The sequence below is a fragment of the Talpa occidentalis genome, unplaced genomic scaffold, assembly GCF_014898055.3.
Source record: "Talpa occidentalis isolate TD23 unplaced genomic scaffold, MPIMG_talOcc4v2.1 talOcc4.11, whole genome shotgun sequence".
In the NCBI taxonomy this organism is placed as follows: domain Eukaryota; kingdom Metazoa; phylum Chordata; class Mammalia; order Eulipotyphla; family Talpidae; genus Talpa; species Talpa occidentalis.
Window position 1 is genome coordinate 10,639,721 of NW_023601104.1, and position 23,301 is coordinate 10,663,021.

Consider the following 23,301-nt stretch of genomic DNA (forward strand, 5'->3'; position numbering starts at 1 on the left):
AATCCTTTTAATTTATTTATTCAACAAATAAGTTATTGAGCTCCTGTGTGCCAAGCACCACCAAGCACCAGAAATTCAATGTTGTAGAGATAAGCACAGAGGAAGCACCACGTAAGCACTTTATAGATCTCAAGTTATTGCTAGACACACACCCTGTGATGAAAGTACTATCACTCGCATTTTATAGTTGAGGAAACAGACTCCACCAAGTTCAGTTCCCAAGGTCCCAGACCTGGTACTGGAGGACCAGGGTCAAACCTTCACGTTACAGCTCTTGACGGTCTAGTCTTACAAAAGAGGTGCTGATGAATGTTATGCAGAAAAATAACCGATTTTATATGGTCCTTCGGGGTTGGGGGGCTACTTTTAAACAGGAGAGCAAGCTAGGAGAATGTATGTGTGGGAAGTCATCATATATAGCCCAATGAACTTCCCCATCTGCACACACCTAGGAGGCCAGCACCCGATCTAGAAGCAGAACCTCATTAGCACCCAGGACAGGCTCCTTTTGGTGGGTCACACACCTCTGCTTAGCCTGCTGTACTCTTGGACTGGACCACCTCCCCTCTCGTCTTTCAGCATATGCTCTGGTTCATGGTCATGAAATCCTACCCCGCACATAGCCAGGTGAGGGACATGAGAATGTAGATGGGATTCAGCACAGAGCACCCCCTTTTCCATGTAGTTACCTGTCTTCCCACTGCTGTGAGCTGGAGATGCAGATGGCATCTTAGTCATCCCTGGGTCTCCAACACCCATGCTCCCTCTGTGACCTTAGTAAATGGCAGTGGTTCACTGAATGTTGGATAGATAGCAGTGGGTGGGGCTCCTTGCCCTACATTAGCAGTTTCTATTTCCTAGGACACTGTATTTATGTTTCCTAGGTTGCCAACTACTCATCACGCTCCGTCTGGTTTCCCCAGCTCTGAAAACTACCCTCATTATCCCTTGGTTTGCTATCGGCTGATGTGATTTATTAAATTCTGTATTCCAATTCCTAGAACTGTGGTCAACACAAACTAAGTGCTCAGTCAATGTTTGTCAAACCAAAAGGAACCTCCCTCTTGGGGTTAGAGATGAAATGAGATGATGCCAGACAAAGCAGAGTGCCAATCCTAGGAGCTTAAGGGAGTAGTGGCTGGGTCAGTTGCTGCAGGGGGTAGGTGGGGCTGCAGGGGGTAGGTGGGGCCGCAAGGGGGCGCACTCACCACCCTGCCCGATTGGAGCAGGATACACAATCCCAGGCGAGCAGGGTGTGAAGCAATGAAAGTTACGACTCAGCCCCTGCACTCCTGGAGGAACACTCTGGGGTGCAGGCCGAAGGGATGCAAATACTGTAACAACACTATGGTCCCCCAAGCTGCCGCTTGTCTCTGTGACTTCCCCAGCTGTCCTCAGCTCTATTCCTGCCAAATGATTCTTTCTCAGAACTTTCATGCCTCCATTCTTTTCTGCATAGGCCATACCTCACATGCCTCTCTGCCCTTGGCAAGCTCCCATTTACCCTGTGGTTTAACTCAAAAAGTCTCCCCTGTTGTTCCAGTCAGAGTTCATCTCTGCCCTCTGTTCGCCAGGCTGTACACAGCCCTGCTGCATCTACTAACATGTGGCCCATGTTAGTATATACCTGCCCTCTGCAGAAGCCTCCCTGGGACAGGAGTGGAGTCTTACTCATCTCAGATTCCCCCATGCCAGTCCTGTTTATGGAGACAAGTTATCCAACAAATGACTGTCGAATAAACCAGAGACTGGTAAAGCCATGGAGATTAAGGAGGAGGTCGACAAATGGCTTAATGGAGGTGGTATAAAATGAGACGGACAGATAGGTGTGGGTGTTCTGGGTATAACAAAGTCTTAGGGAGCAAAAGCTGGGCATCAGGGGTTTTGTTTTGACAGAACCAGCAAGCTTCTGAGTTTGGCTCAAGCATTAAGAGAAAAAGTTGGGAAGTTAGTGGGTAGAGGCCACATTAGTGGATACTTGGAGATCTGAGTAGGGAAGGAGTAATCCAAACTCTGCTTTATGGACAGTTGAGCTGGCCATATCACTGGAGATATAAGCCCAGAGAGAGGGAAAGAGGGAGGAAGTCACTAAGTGAATCAGTCAGGGTAACAACCGTTGTAAAGGACATGCCAGCAAAGGCTAGTTGAACGACTGCACGTTGGTAGCCTACAATCATGCTGTCTCACAAACAGTGGTTTACTTTCTTTAATTACCTAGCAACATTTGAAGATCCAGGTAACTTTGTTTTTAACAAAATCTACATTTCTAGCTTCTTGTGACAATTTGAGGGACTGGCAATTGGACTCTACATTCCTGCAGCGGTCTGGGTACTCAGATTGGGTCCTCTTACACTGGCCTGTCCACAACCTTCTGCTCCAAGGTGAGGTGCTTGCTGGGTTCTCTAGGTATTCAGCTTTAGGACTTTCATCATCTTATCTCTTATTACCCATCCTGCCTTCTCCATATTGGGGCGTTTTCTCCAAAATGTATTGGTCGCAACAGTTCAAATAAACAGACAAAAACTGAGTTGTTTCTCCCAAACCCATCCCTACCCGCTTAAACAAACAGCACTGAATGAGGAGTGGTTTGCCCTATTGCACAATATCACTCGCTTCCCCACCCAACCGCAGCTCCACTAAAGCCTGGGAAGGCACTTTAAAGCTCCCCCTGGGAGGGGCTGTCATCAATAGCACCACCTGGAAGTCCCAAACCCGGAAGCCCAGTTGCTGCTACCCAGAAGGTGGCCCAAACTCTCCCCCAGGCTCTGAGACAGCCACCTGTTCTTCCACCCACCTGCAGCGGCAGGGTGCAGAGGCAGAGCACAGAACCAGGAAGACCAAGAAAATAGATTGGGAAAGAATTCAGAGGCCCCATGTCATGAGGTTAAAAATAAATAACTAAGGGCCTCCCTGGTGGCCAAGGGGGTTAAGTCTCAGCACTATGAACCTATCAGCAGCCACTGCAGCATGAGTTCCATCCCTGGCCAGGGAACTGACCCACATGGCGCAGCAGACCTCTCCTGTCTTGCCCACTGCTCCCCTCAGCAGTGAATCTCAGTAGATCCACCTTTTCTGCTCCCCACTCTGTCTCTGGTGAACCCTCTCAACAGCGCCCGCCACCCCTCCACTCCCGCCTCTGGCCTATATCCCCAGTTCCTGTATGCATAAATAAATAAAAATGAATCTTAAATAAATAAAAAAAAGTGTTTGTTCAGAAAAACAAAACCGAAAAAAGGTATTTACTCAAATGTCCACCGTGTTATGTCTCATTGATAAAATGGCAGATGGTCTTTATTTTCTTCTTTTGGCCAACCTGCACTTTCTAAGTTTTCTAAAAGGAATATCTTTTGCTTTTGTAATAAGAAAAGCTTATTCTTTTGGAAAGGTTTTCAGACATATTTAAAATATCCTTAATATATTTACATTTAAATCAGATATGCCTAAATAAATACGTTTTATATTTAATTCATCAAACCATGAAACTCTGTAGGCCTCCTTGGTGGTGCAGGGGCTAAAGTTTCAGTGCTATCAAGTTACTGTCAGCAACTGCTGCATGAGTTTGATCCCAGCCAGGCCAGGGAGCTACCCACATGGCACAGCAGACCTCTCCTGTCTCTCCCGCTGCTCCCCTCAGCAGTGTATTTCAGTAGATCCTCCTGTTCTACTCCCCACTCTGTCTCTGGTGAATCCTCTCACCCCCCCCACACACACCTCTGGCCTGTACCCCAGTGGGCCAGAGACAGTGGGGATAGACTAGGAAAGGGAACTTTTGGACATCTGGAGAGGGAGAAGCCCCAAACATGGTAAGTGGACTCTGGGGAGAAAGAGCCTAAGTCTGCTGAGCCTGCAGGTTTTCTGTCCTGGGAACCTGGCCAGGTGTCAATGCCACCAACAAAGCAGAGCCGAATGGAGCAGGAACAGCTTCCAGAACTTGGCAGAAGGTGTGGGGACACCAGCATCAAATGGTTGCTTGGTTTTTGTTTACTCTGCCTTGCTTTACTTTATGATGGATTTAAAGGCAGTTCTATAGGGCCTATAAAATGATGAAGTAACATGAATATAAAGTAGGAACAAAATAAAGAAGAGCAAGAAGGAATGTAAAATAGGACCAGGAACTGGGAAGGAGGCAAAACATAGTTTTGTAGACTTTGGGGCTTCCACTTAACCCTGTGTGTGCCAGGGAGGCTGTTTCCACATGATGTCTAGACACTCTGCAGGTGACGGGTCTGGACTTGGTGCTCCTGAGTTGGGGCTCAGCTGGGGAGTGGGGAGATGGCTATGAGAGACCGAGGGAGCAGACCTAGAGAGCAGAGAGCAGAAAATGAGGAGAAAACCTGCTTGGAGACAAAAATCAGAGGCGGCTGATCCGAAGAGCTGGGGAGACCCCAGAAGAGAGAGATGTAAAGATGAGGGGTTTCCAAGCCTGCCAGGGCCAGGAAGGAGGACGCTGCAGGTGAAGAGTCGGCTGACCATCAGGGGTGGCGGAGGAGCAGGTAGAAACCTCAGGGAGCAGAGTCAGGCTGGAGGCTGGCTGTGGTCAGTGTCAAGGGGAGAAGAGCTTGCACATTTCCCGTAGAAAAATGTGGAGTGAGGAGAGTTCTGCTCTGGGTTTCGGCATGGAAGGAGAAAATGAGGGTACGGGGGGAAAGACATGGATGGAATCCAAAAGATTACATAGTCCCTCCACTAACTGGCTTGGGGCTTCCCGGGCGGTCTTCTCTGGCCCGCTTACCCACCCTGCATGATCCCCTTTGCAGTGAGTGTAGGAACTTGGACTAACCAGATCAGGGTTAGTGTGTGACCCCCAAAGATGGGGTTCATAGTGGTCTATGAAAAGTAAGGGACTTGGACTGGAGGACAAGATCCTTTCTACCCTCAAACCATGATGTTGGCTTCTGATACACTCTAGGGCCCACTGAGTGCATCCGGGAGAAGCCGTCAGAGCCAAGTTATAAAGGCCAAGGGAGTCAGTGACTGACTTGAGGTCACACAGCCAGTGGCTGGGGACAGAGCTAGGCTGGGAGGCCAGTGTACCTGAACCCCGAACTTTTTGTTCTGATGTCTCATCTCCTCCAGAAGACCAGACTCCTGACCAGTTTCTGTCCTTTCTCTGGAAGTGGGACAAAGTAGGCAGGAACCTGGCCAAGAAGCTGTCAGGACTGGTCCCAAGCCCAGGAGGCTGGGAACCCGAGGCCCACACCCCTGTAAACACAGGCCAGCGCTGATACCTCTCACTTGGCTTGAGATAGCTTCCTCCAAATCAGTTCCCCGCTATTATCTTACTTATCCCTGCAGGTCCCCTGCGAGCAAGGGAGGGGCAGAGGGTGTCAGCCCCACTTCACTACCGGGAGAAACTAAGACAAGAAGGAAGGCAGTAATTTGCCCAAAGTTGCCCAGCAAGTCAGGGATGGGGCTGAAACAGAAGGCCCTGCTGGAGAGGGGGTGGTCCGCAGAACACATGGCCTGTCAGGGAGGGGGAGCTGTGCCATAGATAGAAACACTTGCCGCCCCCCACCCCCCAGGAACAGAGGGTCTTCTGTCTCACCAGGAGAGTGATGCCACCATGCCTGCAGGGACCCCTTGGGACAGGGTCAGCTTGCTCCCCAACTGGTGCAGGAGAGGAGAAGGGCAAAAGCAGCAGGACATGGACAAAGAGAATACATTCTGAGGGAGGAGGCAGCCATGGGCCAGGTGTCCCGGGCGTGGGGTCTGTGCTGCCTGCTTTTTTTTTTTAAGATTTATTTTATTTATGCATACAAGAGCTGGGGTACAGGCCAGAGGTGTGGGGGTGGGGGGCCATGACTGGATTCACCAGAGACAGAGTGGGGAACAGAACAGGCAGACTGACTGAAATACACTGCTGAGGGGAGCAGCGGGCGAGTCAGGAGAGGTCGGCTGCACCATGTGGCCTGCTCCCTGGTTGGGGATCGAACTTAGGCTGAAGTGGCTGCGGATAGCTTCATAGGTTGTATCTTAATCCCTTGTGCCACCAGGGAGGCCCTGTGCTACCTGCTTTCTGCCTACTTCAAGGGGTCCTTCACTGGGTCCAAAGACCACCCTGTTGCTCCTCAAGGGGCCTGGAGTCATCTGGACACCTGGGGACAGAGAGAGATTGATGCAAGTGAGGACTGAGTTGGCCATGAAGCTGGTGACAATGACTGACTCCACCTTCTAGAAGGGTTACAAGTAGGTGACTGGTTATTCATAGAGCTCCATTCGGTCTCAAAAATATCCTGACCTCACAACGAAGTCCACGGTCACTGCAGATATGAGGTGAATTCTCTGCTGAGTGGAGAAAGCCTTGAGAACTGAGAGGTCTGGACTGACATCTAGCCTCATCCTGTCTCCCTTTGCCTGACTCCCCAGCTTAGGACAACTGAGTCTATCCCATAAACCATGTCTCCCACTCCTGTTGTCTAAGAGAGCCATTTCTAGGAGCAGGACCCCTAAGTGGCACGTTAGTTAGAGACTTGAACTCAAGATCCAGAGACCCATATCCCAGGCCCAGCTCTGCCTTAGCCTTGGGCAGGTGGCTCTGTGCTTCGGTCCCCTCATCTGAAAATTGCAGTTATTAAGAGCCTCCTGGCCTATCTTGAAGTTCGGTTGTAAGAACGGAAGGCAGCCTAAGCTTTGCTGAAGGGGTAAGGCAGCCTAAGCTTTGCTGCATACAGGGGCGACAAGCAGGGGTTCCCTGGGACAGCCAGCAGTGCCCAGGCCCAAGAAGTCACTCCCTGCTTTTGCCACAGGGTGAGCAACACAGCTCCCAGGAGTATCTGGCCCAGGCCCAAGGAGGGCGCTGACAGCGCAGCCTGCCTGGGAGCAGGTTTCCTGGCAGCCAGCACAGTGGGTAGGCCTGACCTATGAGAGCCGTGGTTACTGCCTGGGGCTTGGGCTGGTTGCAAAAGGGGCTGGTGCTCCTGACGCAGTCTACTCTCTCGGTCTCATTCTCCTGAGCTGGTTCCCAGGAGAATAGGAAGCTCAGCGAGGGTGCGTCACCTCTGCCCGGGACACCACTCTGCTCCCAGTGGGAAAGCAACCAAGGCACAGCTGTTTCGGTTGTCTACACACTCACACCACAGCCCAAGCCCACCTCACATACCCGGCATGTAAGACACCCGCATGCAGAACACAGACACAGGGTTGTGTGTAACACACTCTCCTAGAGGCGGATACACAGACACACACGCAGAGCCGTACACAGACCCATGTGTGCTCTCGTTGACACAGACCTGCCCATATGTGCAACTGCTTGGTTTTGCATAAAGACAACACCCACTTGTCAGAGTAAAAACAGGGACGCAGAGAGCTGTAGATGAACAGAAATACATACACATCTGGTCATCCTTTAGTATTTATTAAACACCCACAGTCAGCTAGTCATGCTCCAATAGGAAAGGCCCCCACTCCCAGTCACACATCACAGAAACCCAAGCTCTCTCATAAGAACTGCTCAAGATTATATTGGAGTTTAGCCTCCACACCAAAGATGAAGAGCTTTTTTTCATAGAAGGCCACCAACCCATGGTAGAAAGAATAATCTACTATTTGATGTGTTCTCATATTTATTTATTTATTTATTTATTTTTGAAGATTCATTTTATTTATTTATGCACACAACAGCTGGGGTGTAGGCCAGAGGTCGGGGGAGGTGGTTGTGAGAGGATTCACCAGAGACAGAGTGGGGAAGAGAACAGGCAGACTGACTGAAATACACTGCTGAGGAGAGCAGCAGGCAACATGGGAGAGGTCTGCTGTGCCATGTGCGTTAGCTCCCTGGCCAGGAATTGAACTCATGCCGCAGTGGCTGGTGATAGCTTTTTTTAAAAAAAAAAAAAAAGATTTATTTATTTAGAGTGGGGAAAAGAATAGGCAGACTGACTGAAATACACTGCTAAGGGAGCAGTGGGCGAGACAGGAGAGGTCTGCTGCATGTGGGTCAGCAACCTGGCTGGGGATCGAACTTACACTGCCGCGGCAGCCAATAGCTTCACAGTGCTGTGCTTAACCCCTTATGCCACCAGGAAGGTCTTGGTCTCATTTTTAATAGAATAATAAAGTGGAAACAACACATGTTGGCAAAGATACTGAGGGGAAAAAAATTCATTTACTGTTGATGGGAATGTAATTTGGTGCAGCCTCTCTGAAAATGGAGATTTCTTAAACTTTTAAAAATAGAGGGGCTTCCCTGGTGGCAGAAAGGGTTAAGTCTCAGCACTATGAAGCTATCTGTCCCCTCAGCAGTGTATTTGTCAGTCTCCCTGTTCTGCTTCCTACTCTGTCTCTGGTGAATCCTCTCACCTCCCACACCTCTGGCCTACACTCCACTTCTATACAAAAATAAATAAAAATCCCAATATATATGTATATTAAAAGGACATATGTAAAAATATATATGCAAGAAATAGTTTTATCCAGTTAATAGAATATTCCTATGAATTTCAATTCAAGAATGGAGAAAACAAGGGGAAAAGAGACAAAGAAAACAAAAGAGATAAAAACAGCCCTAGAAAAGTAGAGAGATCTTATTCTAGAAAGAAACATAAGGAAAAGGAGCCAGTTCTTGTTTCAAACTTCCTGTTCTGCCCGGCTTGGGTCCCAAGCCTTAGCAGGCCTTTCCAGCAAGCCTCTTAGGCCTGTGTTCTGGTCTCAGTGACCTAAATGTGGAATTGAACTTGATCCTCAAGGTCCCTTCCATGGCTCACAAGTTGGCTTTCCATCCTTAAACCCTTAAAGACCAGCAGCAACCATTGCCTGAGCCCTCCACCCTGTGGGAACACTCTTCCATTCAGCTGGTGAGAGGCAGCCTGAGACGATGACCAACTGGGAGTACCCTCAGTCTACCAAGCGAGCAGGGCAAACACGAATGACAAAGAAAGGGGAGCTGGAAGACAATTAGAAGTGAAACAGGGCGTGGGGCTCAAGGGGAGACACTTTCCAAACTAAAATTTTTGCCAAAAGGAAAGACTAGAAATTAGAAGTCAAGAAATAACTGGGACTCAGGAGTAGACCTCATGGGGACAGGCTAGCCTAGTCCAGGTTGGTGGCAGATTTGAGGAGGCCTTGAGTGCTGAAATGAGGAGCTAGGAATTTATTGTGGGCAATGAGCATTGGTAACAGTCTTTTTGTTTTTTAAAGATTTCATTTATCTTTATGTAGAAGAACTGGGGTGTAAGCCAGAGGTGCGGAGGGTTAGAGCATTCACCAGAGACAGAGTGGGCAGCAATGCGGGTGGACCTACAGAAACACACTGCTGCGGGGAGCAGCGCGCGAGACAGGAGAGGTACCTGTGTGTGTCTGCTGCAGAGGCTGCGGACACCTTCACAGTGCTGAGACTTAACCCCTTGAGCCACCAGGGAGGCCCCCTGTTAAGTCTTGAGTAGGGAGGTGGCAGGGGGAAGAGAGCAGCACTAGAGCAGTGGCAGGGACACAAGAGTGAGGCTGACAGCAAGAGGAGACACAGTGACATGGACGTACTGGTGCCCTCCAAGAACTAGGAAGGGCTGGGGGGGGTGTGCAAAGATGACCTCCAGGGGCTGTTCCCTCCACTGCTGCACCTCTTAGGGCCTGCGGACCAGGTAGAAAACCTCTAATGCAGAGTCCCAAGTCCTTCACTTTGCAAATGAGGGAAGAGAGATACCTCGCGCAACCGACCCATCCCGGGTAGGCCCATTACCGCTGCCCGCAGGTCTGCCGGCGTCTTCCCGCTCTCCGCTTTCAGTCATCCCCGGACTCCGTGGCGCTCAGCCACGGCCGCTCCACTCCTCCGTCCTCCGCACCGCACCACACAGCACGGCGCGGCGCCACGCTACGTCACCCATACACGCACGCCACGCACGCCACGCCACACGGCGCCACGCACACCACGCACGCCACGCCACGCCACACGGCGTTTGGCTGAGTGCGCATGCGCAATGGGAGGGCGGGAAAGCCTGACGTTTTTCCCCCCTACTTACCCCACAGAGACTGGGAACTGAAAAGCTTTGTCTGAAGTTGATGTCAGGGCCTGACCGTGAATTCAGGCCTCTGCCCTAAAGGGAACACATGAGGCTGGGCTGAAGCAACAGCAGGCTGTGGGGTTGGGGTACCAGCCCCCTCAGGACCTGGACACAATAGTAAATCTCAGCACCTCTGCCTGAGGGGCGAGGGGACATAGGGAGGTTGAGGCGGCTGGAGCTCTGGGCATGGGCCCTGGCGGGGCAGGAAGCAGTCTTGTCTAAAACTAAACTTAGGGATTATCAGAGGTTTCACTTGTCTAGGATTTCTGTCCCTCAGCTACTCACTTTCTCACACACACACACACACACACACACACACACACACGCACAGCTATTATTTTCTACAGCTGCTGGGGCGCTCACCTGGTCCAGCAGTTGCCTAGCAGGTGTGCCTTAGCAATACGTCTCCATAGGAATAGCACCCAATTCGACAGTTTGCAAAGTGCTGTTATAGTCCCTTAGCAGTAATATCTCACTTGAGATACTACCTTTTTCTTCGAGACCTTACTTTATGGGTAAAATAAAGTAGATATTTTTCCCCCTCAAGGTGCCCTTTAAAGCTCCTCCCAGCTCCAAAATCAGGGAACGGTACTTTGGATCCCTTCTCCTCTCCTATCTCTCACCCAAGGACCCCTCATTCTCCCAGGACTTAGGGGAGCAAACTTCCCCAGGAATTGTTCAACAACTGCACCTTGAGCTCCGTGTTCTTATTTGGACGGAAGACTGATTCCAACCAAACCAAGTCCAAGAGGTTTGGCCAGCAACCGAGGTTTAGGCTATACGGGGGATCCTTTAGTGCTCAAGCTCTGACCCTGGGCCCTGTGGTTTGCTGGAAGGATCAGAGCAGGAAGGTTGGAGGGCCCAGGATTGCCCCAGAGTCCCAGTGCTGAGCGCTGAGCACAGTGCTCTAGAAAGAAAGGGGGAGAGGGGAGGGGCACCACCGCCTGGTGAGGTCATGGGAAAGCAGCTCTGGCGCTGACACCTGGGGAAACCCGTTTCTAGGCTGCTTCCCACGCTAGCTCTCCTGGGAACCAGCTAAGCCTCAAGTGGGGAGTCCCACACCTGCCCCCACCTTCCAGTCAAGTTCCCATCACACCGTCCCGTCTAGTGCAGTCCCCACCTTTCAACCTAGCCTCAGTCCTTCAGCACCCATCCTTTCTCTATCCACACTGTTATGTGGGGGGTGGCGATGAGGGCGCAAAGGCGTGTCCAATCCAGGAAATGACACAGAGACGGCAGCTTCAGAAACTTATGCTTTATTTGCAGACTCTGCACTGCCCCACCTTCTAGGTGGTGACCTTGGAGAAAGGTGACCCCCAGCCCCTTCTTCCTTCAGGCTCTAGTTTGCAGCTCCTCCCCCTCCTCTTGCTGGGCCTTGCCTCTCTCTCACTTCCTGCCCCACTCCTGGCCCAGCCAGTTTGGGCAGTACCTAGGGAGCCCTGAGACCCAGTTCTTCCCAGGGACCAGCCCCGCCCTCCCTGGCCTTGGGAGCTGAGGGCAACCCAGGTGTCAGCCTCGCTCCTCACTGCCCTACTTCTCTTTGCTCTTCCTTCTTTCAGACTGAGCCCTCTGCTCTTCCTCCTCCCTGCCCACACCTTCTACAGCCTGCCTCCAGTCTCAAGGCTCCAAGGCCTTGCTTTCTGCTCTCTCTCAGACTCTCACTGGACTCTTACTCATGCCATCCCAAACATCTCTCCAAATTGGCACTGGACACCTTCCAGCCCTTCAAGATGCCCAGCTCTTCCTCACCCTTGTGCCAAAGGGGGGTGGTGCATACTACAAGGGCTCCTAATCTAGCCAGGATGACCATAAGAAACTGTGAATTGGATCTCCAACTGCTTGGAAGTGGCTGACATCATTAGGATCATCCCTTAAAAATCAAAGTGCTAGAATTTCTTTGTGAGCCTTGACCACAGAAATTCAAGTCAGAACCTCCCCTCCTCCAGGCCCTAGGAGCACCCTGGCATCTAAGAGTTGACAGAAGCCTGTGTCCCCAGTGTTCAGAGGGAACTGAGTCCCATGGGGTGGCCTAACTTGCCAGTAGCCCCCTTAAAGGCCCCAGGGCCCCAGGTTCCAGAAGTCCGTGGCTGTTGGCCTACTGTTTCCTCAGTTGCCATAACTGTTCAAACAAAGCAGAAGAACTTCTTCCAGCGGCAGCGGGACAAGGTGCGCACACCTTTGGCATTCAGTTTCTTTTCTAGCCTGGCTTTGTGTTCGATGGCACTCAGAATGGCGGAATCAAACACCTCCTTCAAGTTCTTCTGAGTCAATGCTGAACACTCCAAGTAGCAGCAGGCCCGGATCTTCTCCGCTAGGCCCTGAGCCTGAGGTTGGGGCACCGGGCCCTCCCGGCCCCCCTGGTCTAGCTGAATCAGTACATTGACATCATCCCTCAGGTCGGCCTGGGTGCCCACCAGCAGCACCGGCGCCTGGGGGTTGTGAGTACGGATCTCGGGCAACCATTTCTCAGTGATATTCTGGAAGGAGCTGGGCTGCACCACACTGAAGCAGGCCAGGAAGACATCGGTATCCGGGTAGCAGAGGGAGCGAAGGCGGTCAAAGTCTTCCTGGCATGGGAAGGTACGGTCATTAGCAGAACTACTAATTCTACTCCTCCAGTCTCAAGGCTCCAAGGCCTTACTTTCTGCTCCCTCTCAGCCTCTCTGGACTCTCTTACTCATGCCATCCCAAACATCGCTCCAAATTGTCACTGGGCACCGTCCAGCCCTCCAAGGCTGGGGGTTGGGGGGGGGGGAGCTTGCTTGTCTCCTGAGGCTGGAGACCTAAGACTTATGACCAACGGCTTAAGGCCTTCTCTAACTGGGGTCCTCCCAGCCTCCAACCCACCTCCGCCACACCAGGAGAGGCCGCGCCAGCTTCTCACCTGTCCCGCTGTGTCCCAGAGCTCAATGCGCACGGGGGCTCCATCCACCAGGACTTGCACTGCAGGGGCGGAGCGGGGGGAGGAGGGGCAGTGTGAGTTAGGAAGAGCGTCCCGGGCCCCCCCAGGTTTCTCCGGCGCCACCACCGGGCCTGCTCCCGGCTTTCGAGCCCTCCCGCCAGGGCGCCCGCCCAGCCCCGGTGCTCGACCCCACCCCCAACCCAGCGGCCGCGGGGGCCGTTGAACGTACCGGAGAAGGTGTCCAGCGCGGTGGGCCGGTAGCGCGCGGGGTACCCATTGCAGGTGTAGCTCACGATGAGGCTGCTCTTGCCTACGGCCCCGTCCCCGACCAGCACGCACTTGATGCCCAGCTCCGGGGGCGCGCTGCCCCGCCGCGGGGGAGGGGTAGGGGCCCGCAGCGGGGACGACTCGGCCTCGCTCAGCTCCCGCGGGGGCATGGCCCGCTCCGGGGACAGACCCGGACCAGGCTCCGCAGCGCCGGAGGAAGCAGGTCCCGCTGGCCACCTCGGGCTGAGTCGGCGGAGGCTGGCGCGCCGGCCGCCGCTACCCGCGGGTATAAGTGGGGCCCCGCCCACCTCATCTGCATACCCCCGGCGCCCCGGACCCCGCCCAGCCGCGGGGCCTACCCCGGGACCTCCCTCCGCAGCGCACGCGGGAGGCCCGGCAGTCTGGAAGCTCCCGGAGGAAGGGAGGCCGTCGGAACGCTGATGCTCAGAGGGGCGCACAGGTTACATGGACAAAGAAGCTCCAAAAGGAGGCATATCCAGATATGTAGGTATGGTTGGCAGAGACAGCCAGCAGGGTTAGTTGTTGGGAAGAGGAAACAAATTGCAGAATGCAGTGCCGCATGTTCACATTCAACCTTTGTTCAAAGTAAAGCATATATGTTTGTACAAATACAAAAAAAGGCTCGGTAATAATTTTATTAATCAAGGAATGGTGTTGAAAATGCAGATCACGAAAGGTTAAAATTTAAAATTACAAACATACAGGTGGTGGGGAAGCAGAAGATAAACCCAAGCGTGAACAAGTGGGCAGGTATTTCTTGTAGTCACCTCCACAGGAGAGGTTCCGCTAGACTCTCCTTGAAGGCAGGCTTTAAACACCTTCACTCCCCTCTGCTAAAGGAGCTCTCAAAATGCTGGAGAAGCCAGCTGGGGAGGATCTTCAAGGACAATTCTTCATTTGAATATTTCTAAATCCCCAGAGTCCCTAATATTATCTTCTTCTTCATCAAAAGCATGGTAATTACCTATTTGCAGATGCTGTTCTGGGCCACCCACTGTCCTTGCCCTAGGAGTTTCCAAACTGAGACAAGATATCCCAGGTACCCTAGGAAGGTCACCCAGCGAGCAAGTGAAGAGTAGCCTGATGCTAATTTCGTCTCTTTATTGCAGCACACCAAGTGACACCAGGCTCAGAATCCTTTCTCTGAACCCCAAGGCCCTCTTTCATCTCAGCTTATACAAAGATCACAGAAAACACCTCATCCATGCGTTGTTGCAGGGAGACTGTTGGGAGGGTGGGATGGCGAATATTAAAGAAGAGAGATAATCCTTTTCCTCAAATACTTTGTAGTATAAAAATGCATAAATCCAATTCTCCAAATCAATTAGGACAAGTCTGAGGATTCCTGAGATTATTACAATTATTATTGATTACTGTTTAACCAAAAGGAGAAGACAACAAAAGTTGCTGATTTAAACCCTAAAATCTCTGGCCAAAACAGGATAAACTAGTGGGCATCAATAACAGAACTGAAGTTACCAAAGGTGAAGAGGGTAGAAAGGGGGGATGGTATAATGGATGCTGGTGGGTGTTTGTGTTTTCTATTTCTTTTTTTTAATATTTATTTCTTTATACAAGCATTGGGGTACAGGCCAGAGGCGCAGGAGGGTGAGAGAATTCACCAGAGATAGAGCAGGGAGCAGAACAGGCAGAAGTACACTGCTGAGGGGAGCAGCGGGCAAGACAGGAGAGGTCAGCCTCACCATGTGGGAATCTCCCTGGCCAGCCAGGAATCCAACAGACGCTACAGAGGCTGCGGACAGCTTGATAGCGCTGTCTTTAACCCCTGCGCCACCAGGGAGTCTCTAATTTTGATTCAACTTCCTAATAAATTTAGTGGAAAATATTTAAAAAAATAAAATCTTGACTTTGGGCAAATGGTAGGATTCCCAGTATCCACTTCTACACCCCTCTGTCTACATCTTACAATCCCTTTGTCCAGTTGTCTGGGAGGCTAACAATCCCTCATTAAGCCCTCAAAGATTCTCAGACACATCCACCTAAGTGTACTAATTTAGCAAGAGAAAACAGCCCCCAAGTGCTGTCTTGCCATCTTATCCCCCACCTGAAGCACCCCTCCCCCCACCCTCCAAGGGAGCCAAGAATGTGGAGAGAGAGAAAGGGGGAGAGAGAGAGAGAGAGAGAGAGAGAGAGAGAGAGAGAGAAAGAGAGAGAGAGCCAGCGAGCAAGAGAGCTGAAGGTCTGAAGACCTGTCTCAGGATTCTCAGTTCTTTGCCTCACTAACTGTGTAATTCCTGAGCTAGCACTTGATCCCTCTCGGTGCTATAAAATGACAGGTGGAGCGTGTTTATTTCTGAAAGCCCTGCTGCTGCTGGGATCTGTGATTCAGGGAGCCAAAGGGAAGTTGCCCCAGCCTAGGTGTCTGGGATAAAATGACTGTACACACACAGGTTATTCTTCACAGTGCTCTAGTCCTTTTACCCAAGTTTTAGTAACAGTTTTTTGGGGATTTTTTTATTTGTTTGGTTTTTGGAGTTATAAATTTGAGGGTAATCTTGTTTAATTATTTCAACAGGTATAAATAATACACAAAAGGGGAGGTTCTTCTGGGCTTGGGCAAAAGCCCTGACTTGGCCTGAGACAGGCCATTCTTTGCTGGCCCCATGGGTGGAGATACTTTCTGAGCGAGGTCCCTCCTCTGAGCTGGTTTAGGGACAGTCTTGTCAGCAAGAGGGGGAGGGAGGAGACAACCTGGGGAGCAGGTGAGTCACCAGTTTCTCAGCTAAGGACTTGCCATTCTGGCTGCTGCTGCTGGGAAAGTAACCCTCCTAGGGAGGGTTGAGTCTTATTCCTCCCCACCTGATAGATCTGTTCTACCTTCCAGCTAGACACACATTTGCTAAGATTAACACTTGGCACTGACATTCGTCTTGGAGAAATGATTGATTCTAGGACTGAGGCAGGAACTATACAAGAAGAGACTGGAGCCTTTTGTAATATGGAAAGTAAGGAAGTGCTCCTCAAACAAAACAACCAGAAGACAAAGTTCTGGCAAATGGACACAGAAGCCAAGTGGATTTCCAAAGGCCAAATCTGCAGCACCCCGCATGAATGGTAACCCAAAGTATAAAATGAATAGTCAGAAGTCAATTCTGACATAAACAAATATATAAATAAGTGGGAGTAACAGACAAATCTCCATGGAGAATTCCAAATAATGCCTGTAGATATACCCTCAAGGAGCAGCATGAAACCCTAGCCCTTAAGTAGGGGCTACCGTAGTAAGAAGGCAGTATGAACCTGGCGGGGGAGGGAGGGAGCAACCTTACAGTGGAGAAACCTGAATCAGCCCCTTGGTAATCAAGATGAAGATCAACACCCATAAGCCAAGTTGATGGAACATGCCCTAGATTAGATGTGTCGAGACCACTTTACCTCTGTGGCCTTTTTCACTAGAACACAAGCACCCTGTCTCATCCTGAGAAAAACAATGGGAAAGTTCCGATTGAATATTCTATGAAATGCCTGCCCAGTCTTCTCCAGAACTGTCAAGGTTATCAAAAACAAGGGAAATCTGAAAAACTGCCCCAGTGAAGAGAAGACTAAGGAGACATGAAAACTATATCTAATGTGTCCTGCTGGATGGGATCCTGGAACAGAAAGAGGGCATTTGGGAAAAGCTAAGGAATTCTGAATTAAGTGTAGCCTTTAGTTTATAATGATATGTCAATGCTGGCTCACTAATTGTGACAAATACAGGGCCTCCCTGGTGGCGCAGTGGGTTGAGCACAGTGCTGTGAAGCCACAGCCTCTGCAGTGAGGGTTTGATTCCTGGCTGGCCAGGGAGATACCCACATGGCGCGGCAGACCTCTCCTGTCTCGCCCGCTGCTCCAATGTTTTCAGTCATCTGCCTGTTCTGTTCCCCACTCTGTCTCTGGTGAATCCTCTCACCCTCCTGTACCTCTGGCTTGTACTCTAATTATTGTATAATTAAATAAATCTTTAAAAAATTGTGTCAAATACACTACACTAGTGTAAGCTGTTCATAATGGGAGAACCTAGGTGTAAAGAATATGGGAACTCTCTATACTACGGTCTCAATTTGTCTGTAACTCTAAATTGTCCTAAAATGAAGTACATTATTTTTAAAAACCTGAAAACTAAAACGTGCCCTTGGTGTTGAATCACGGCCGTAATAATACTTTGTTTTCAAAATGTCCAACACAGTTGAATGGGGCTTTGGACTTGCAGCTGCTTTCATTTGCTCTGTCTCCTAAGCACCCAAGTGACACTGCTTGGGGGATTGTGGGTGGGGGTATGTTGGAGCCCAGAGGAGTTAAGGGAATTGTCCCAAGATCAAAGAAGCCAGAAGCATCAGATAGTCCCAGAACCAGCAATCCCCAGGTCCACCCTCACCCGTGGTCAAGTTCTTCAGTATTTTTTTTAAAAGATTTATTTATTGGGGCTCCCCTGGTGGCGCAGCGGTTGAGCGCTGGGCTGCGAGGCTGCCCACAGCCTCTGCAGTGCCAGTTCGTTCCTCGGCTGCCGGCAAGGGTCCCACAAAAAAAAAAAAAAAAAGATTTATTTATTTATGCACACAAGAACTGGGGTACAGGCCACAGGTGAGAGGATTCACCAGAGACAGAGTGGGGAGCAGAACAGGCAGACTGACTGAAATACACTGCTGAGGGGAGCAGCAGGTGAGTCAGGAGAGGTTTGCTGCGCCATGTGGGTAGCTCCCTGGCCGGGGATGGAACTCGTGCTGCAGTGGCTGCAGACAGCTTCATAAGTTGCATCTTAACCCCTTGCACCACCAAGGAGGCCCCTCTTTGGTATTTTTGTTAATCTCTTGTCTTATTTAGATTTACTTGCAAACAATGGGATACCTACAGCAAAACTACAAGAAATCTATTCCTGCCCCTCCACCAAGTTTTTCCTACTGCTGAAAAATGGATTAACAAGAGAACATCAATTGTAAGGAAGGGTTCTCTCAAAAAGTTTAAGGCAGAGTTTTTCTGAGAGTGAAATGCACCGAAAGCAGTCTTCTGTTTCTTTGCACTCCCCACCCCAAGTCCCTAGATCAGTCCTTCTTTTCAGAATGAGCCCAGAGACTCAACTGGGCATGTCTGAAAGCTTTGAAATAAAAAGAGGAAGCAAGAAAAAGCGTTTTATACTTACCAATTTTTTGGTCAATCATACCTCAATAAAACTGAAAAAAAAAAAAAAAACCTCACCTATTTACTGAAATACTAACAATAATAATCATACAGTAATTAGACTGCACAATACTTTCCCAGATTTGCAGCTAATTGGGTTACCAGGGATTTTTCTACATTCTGTTGCTTGTATCCTGGGAGGGAGGTGATGGCAAACTCAGTGGACTGGGTTGAGTCATTCTCTTGGCGTCCCTGCCTGTCAGCCCTGCAGCCCCCAAGGTCCTGCCCTCCCCAAGTCCTTCTGGTCTCCAGGCTCAGGCAACCTGCTGGGCTCTGGGCCCGCTGTGCCCCTCCCCCAATCTTTCCCCTGCCTCTCCCCCCCACCTCCTCTCTATTCTGTAGATTCCAACTGCTAATGTACCCTCAGACTTTTCATTCCTGCTCAGACCTTGAGCTCAAGCCCTGGCTAGTATTCTTTAATCACCGGCAGCAGTTACCATGTAAAATGGTCAATGAAAAGGACTCCCATCTCTTTTAAGTAGCCGAGCTCTCTTAAATCCTTATTTCTGACAATGGTAGCATGATTCTCTCAAGTTAATGAATTGGAAGGAGTTGGAGCCTGAGCCTGAACAGGTTCCAAACCTTACAGTTCACTCAAATTCTCCTTCCTCCTCAGTCCATGATCCTTTTTTTTTTTTTAGATTTTTTTTTTTATTTATGCATACAAGAGCTGGGGTGTAAGCCAGAGATGAGGGGAGGCAGCGGGGGGGTGAGAGAATTCACCAGAGACAGAGTGGGGAGCAGTACAGGAGGATCTACTGAAATACACTGCTGAGGGGAGCAGCGAGCCAGACAGGAGAGGTCTGTGTGCCAAGTGGGCAGCTCCCTGGCCAGGGATCAAACTTAGGCCTTTGTGGTGGCAGCGTGGATTAACCCTAAGTCTACCAGGGAGGCCCTGTCTCATGTTTTCATTCTTGGGCTCAGCATGTTTTTTTGTTTGTTTTTTAAAGATTTATTTATTTATTTATACAAGCACTGGGTACTGTCAGAAGCGCGGGAGGGTGAGAGAATTCACCAGAGCCAGAGCGGGGAACAGAACAGGCAGACTTACAAAATACACTGCTGAGGGGAGCAGCGGGCGGCAGGAGAGGTCCGCGTACCATGTGGGATCCTCGCACCATGTGGGACCCTCACCAGTGGCCGGGTATCCAACCAGCACTTCAGAGGCTTGGGGCAGCTTCGCAACCCAGCGCTCAAACGCTGCGCCACCAGGGGAGGCCCTGGGCTCAGCATGTTTTTGAGATACATTCATACTGTAGTGTCTAAGGGTAGTTTGTTCTTTTTTTTACTGCTGAATGGTATCAGATTGTCATGGAGTGCCACTGTTTATTCTCTTGGTGAAATACATTTGGGAAATTTCCAGTTTGGGGCTATTATGACAAAGCTGCTAGAAACATGTACAGATCTTGTGTGCATGTGTTTCCTTTCTCGCGGGTACACAGGTATGGAATTGCTGGATCATAAAGTCAGTCATGTTATGTGGCTGTTAGAGGTTGTACTACTCTATATTTCCACTGGCAATGCATTCCAGTTGCTCCCAACCTTACACTACTTGTAATAGAGATCTTTTTAAACATTTTGGATGTTATGTTGCTAGTGTTTTGTTTTTTTTTTTTTTTTAATTTTCTAGAGGCATGTCTTATTTATTTATTTATTTATTTATTTATTTATTATTTGTTTGTTTGTTTGGTTTATACATGCACTGGGTACAGTCAGAAGCGCGGGAGGGTGAGAGAATTCACCAGAGCCAGAGCGGGGAGCAGAGCAGGCAGAAGGACCGAAGTACACTGCTGAGGGGAGCAGCGGGCGGCAGGAGAGGTCTGCTCGCCATGCGGGACCCTCCTCCGGTGGCCGGGGAGCAGCCGGGGATTGAACCGGCTGCAGAGGCTGCAGGCAGCTTCGCAACCCAGCGCTCAACCGCTGCGCCACCGGGGAGGCCCTGCTAGTGTTTTTAATACAAAAACCTCACCATTTTTAAAAGTTTGAGAACAGTGCCTGCAAGAGGCCATGTGGGTGACTATTTTGGCAGGTTTAATTCTGATATAAGCAGTGTGACGTAGTACATGCATGTCAATGCACATTAACATGTCAAGTCACGTGTTCATCCAACAGGTACTTTCCAAGTACTGACAGTGTGTCAGGTCTCATGACCTAAAAGGCTGGAGGCAGGCTGAGGACTGGTTGTTAGGTTTTATTGGGTTTCACATTAATCAGAGACAGTCTCCCGATTGAGGCATCTTTTGAAATATATCCAGGACTCAGGGATAGGAGAGAAGCATAGCAACGTCCTTGAGGCAGTGTCCTGAAAGCCTGGAATATTCCCTGGGCACTGTGCCCAGATGTCTCTAAGTGGACAAGAGTTTGGCTTTCAGAGATTCACAGAATGTTAGGCAGAGACTAAGTCTAACCTCCACTTTACAGTTGTGGAATGGAGCTTAGAGACACTGGGTGACTTGCCCAATGGCATCTGGCTGAATTGGATTCCACATCCTGGAAAGAAGGGAGACCTGAAAAAACTGTATGGGGGGGGTACTGGAGAGAACAAGGATAAGACTGAGAGGGGTTCCCAGCAGAGGTTGTGCTAGTACAGAACGTGTACACCACTGAGACTCCCATGGTCCTTAAAAGAAATTTATACAACTATTCTGACAGGGGACATCCTGGTGGCTCAGGGGTTAAGTCAGCACTATCAAGCTATCTCCAGCCACTGCAGCATAAGTTGGATAGCCAGCCAGGGAGCTACCCCACCTCAGCTGTGTATTTCAGTGGATCTGCCTGTCCTGCTCCCCACTCTGTCTCTGGTGAATCCTCTCATCCCCCGCACCTCTGGCTTGTATACCAGTTCTTGTATGCATAAATAAATAAATCTTTTAAAAAAAAAAAGCCTTTTCATTTAAGACCAAATAGTTGTAAAGAATGTCACTTCTGGGGTCTCCCTGGTAGCACAGTGGGTTGAGCAAAGTGCTGTGAAGCTGTCCACAGCCTCTGCAGTGCCGGTGTGATCCCCGCCAACCTCAGAGCAACCCACATGTCAAGCAGACCTCTCCTGTTTCGTCCGTTGCTCCCCTCAGCAATGTATTTCGTCAGTCTGCCTGTTCTGCTCCCTACTCTGTCCCTGGTGAATCCTCTCACCCTCCCACGCATCTGGACTGTACCCTGGCTCTTGTATTTTAAAAAAAAAAAAAAAAAAAAAAAAAGAATGTCAATTCTGGCATATTGTGACTATTGCTTTTTTTTTTTTTTAAAGATTTATTTATTTATTTATACAAGAACTGGGGTACAGGCCAGACACACGGGAGGGTGAGAGGATTCACCAGAGACAGAGAGGGGAACAGAACAGGCAGACTGATGAAATACACTGCTGAGGGGAGCAGTGGACGAGACAGGAGAGGTCTGCTGTCCCATGTGGGACCCTCACCGGCCGGCAGGGATCAAACCTGCACTGCAGAGGCTGCGGACAGCTTCGCAGTGCGGTGTTCAACTGCCTGCGCCACCAGAGGAGGCCCTGACTATTGTTTTTTAAATAAAACATCTACCTCTTTTAAAAATATACATTGGAATCTAGCTATCAAAGCAACCTGATATTCTCCATTATTCATTTTAAAATATATTTCAATGAGCTCTTCTTTAACAGTTGGAAATTTTACACTACTTATTTTCTCCTTCATGTTTCCAATCTTACTCTAATGTATGTTATACTTGAAAGTTTTTACTGATATCCTAATTATTTGTAATTAATATATATAGATTTTTAATATTATATTACTTATAATCTTAATGTTATAATTTTACAGTTTTTAAAAAAGATTTATTTATTTATGCATACAAGAGCTGGGCTACAGGCCCGAGGTGTGGGGTGTGTGTAAGAGGATTCACCAGAGACACAGTGGGGAGCAGAACAGGCAGACTGATTGAAATACACTGCTGAAGGGAGTAGAGGGGGAGGCAGGTCTGCTGTGCCATGTGGGTCACCTCTTGGGCTGGGGATCAAACTCATGCTGCAGTGGCTGTGAATAGCTTCATAGTGCTGTGCTTAACCCCTTGCATCACCAGAGGGGCCTCCTGATTTTTTTTTTCCCAGTTAAAACTTGGTTAGGTTCTGAAATTGTATTCTAAAATGAAAAACTAGAAAGCATTTGGTGATGTGCAAAGGACTTGCTACTTGGTCTTTTTCACCAACAATCCCAGTGGTCTTTTGGGGGGCTCCCTGAAGGTTTTTATGTCTTGAAACAATGCACCTTGGAGTGGGGTGGGTGTTTGGGTTCCACCTTCCTGGCGGTGAATGGTGCATTTGCCTTTTGAAGAGTAGGAAAGGCATGGGTTGTGGGAAAAGGAAACTTGCCCCTTGTTCCCAGCTGCCTTGTCCTGCTGGTCACTTTTAGAAAAAAGCCCAGAAGTGGAGGCTCTGGACACTGATTTCATTAAAACTATTTGATGCCCTGTACCCCCTGGGAGGTTCTTCCATACCCCTGAGAACAATTGAACCCCTCTGAGAACTGCTGACCTGAGGATGTTCTCATTTGCCACCTAGATAAGTGTCCTATTCTCTCCCACCCAGTGGGTTTTCTGGGGCCACTGGGCCTACAGCTCAAAACACTAGTGAGAAAAAAGAGGCCACGCTGGGACCTTTTGGGTCCCCAATGTCCCTAGAGCAGGACTTTGATTTTTCACTCAGAGGGAAAATGACAGTAACAGGGAGGGGAGAAGGCTTTTTGCGAACTGGGGCAATTCAAACAGCAGATATTGGAAACTTCTGGAAGGGAGCCAAACAGAAGAGAAAACAGATTTACAATTCTTGAAGAGGTGTCCTGAGTGAGACAAGGGGCTTCAATCCTTCAGCATATTTTAACAGGGGCCAACAATATGTGAAGTCCTATGCCAGGAGGCCATGTATGTGACACCAGCCCCTGCCCTCCGGGTGTTTATACCCTCAGGGAG

At 49.7% G+C, this 23,301-nt stretch overlaps 2 protein-coding genes across 2 annotated transcripts in view; both read right to left on the reverse strand.

Annotated features, from left to right (window-relative positions):
* Window positions 1–9,712, reverse strand: part of PPP1R14D (protein phosphatase 1 regulatory inhibitor subunit 14D) — a 43,004-nt gene extending 33,292 nt beyond the window's left edge. The window contains exon 1 of the mRNA XM_054700637.1: window positions 9,674–9,712. The gene's annotated coding sequence lies outside the window, so the exon portion shown is untranslated. The remainder of the gene's footprint in view (window positions 1–9,673) is intronic.
* Window positions 9,713–11,243: 1,531 nt separating this feature from the next.
* On the reverse strand, window positions 11,244–13,405 carry RHOV (ras homolog family member V). Its single transcript, XM_037501745.2, has 3 exons — window positions 13,127–13,405; window positions 12,880–12,938; window positions 11,244–12,562 (listed from the first exon to the last, which is right to left on the reverse strand). Exons 1-3 carry the CDS (start codon window positions 13,332–13,334, stop codon window positions 12,119–12,121), a joined length of 711 nt encoding a protein of 236 aa, XP_037357642.1. The 5' UTR covers window positions 13,335–13,405; the 3' UTR covers window positions 11,244–12,118.
* Window positions 13,406–23,301: the final 9,896 nt, after the last annotated feature.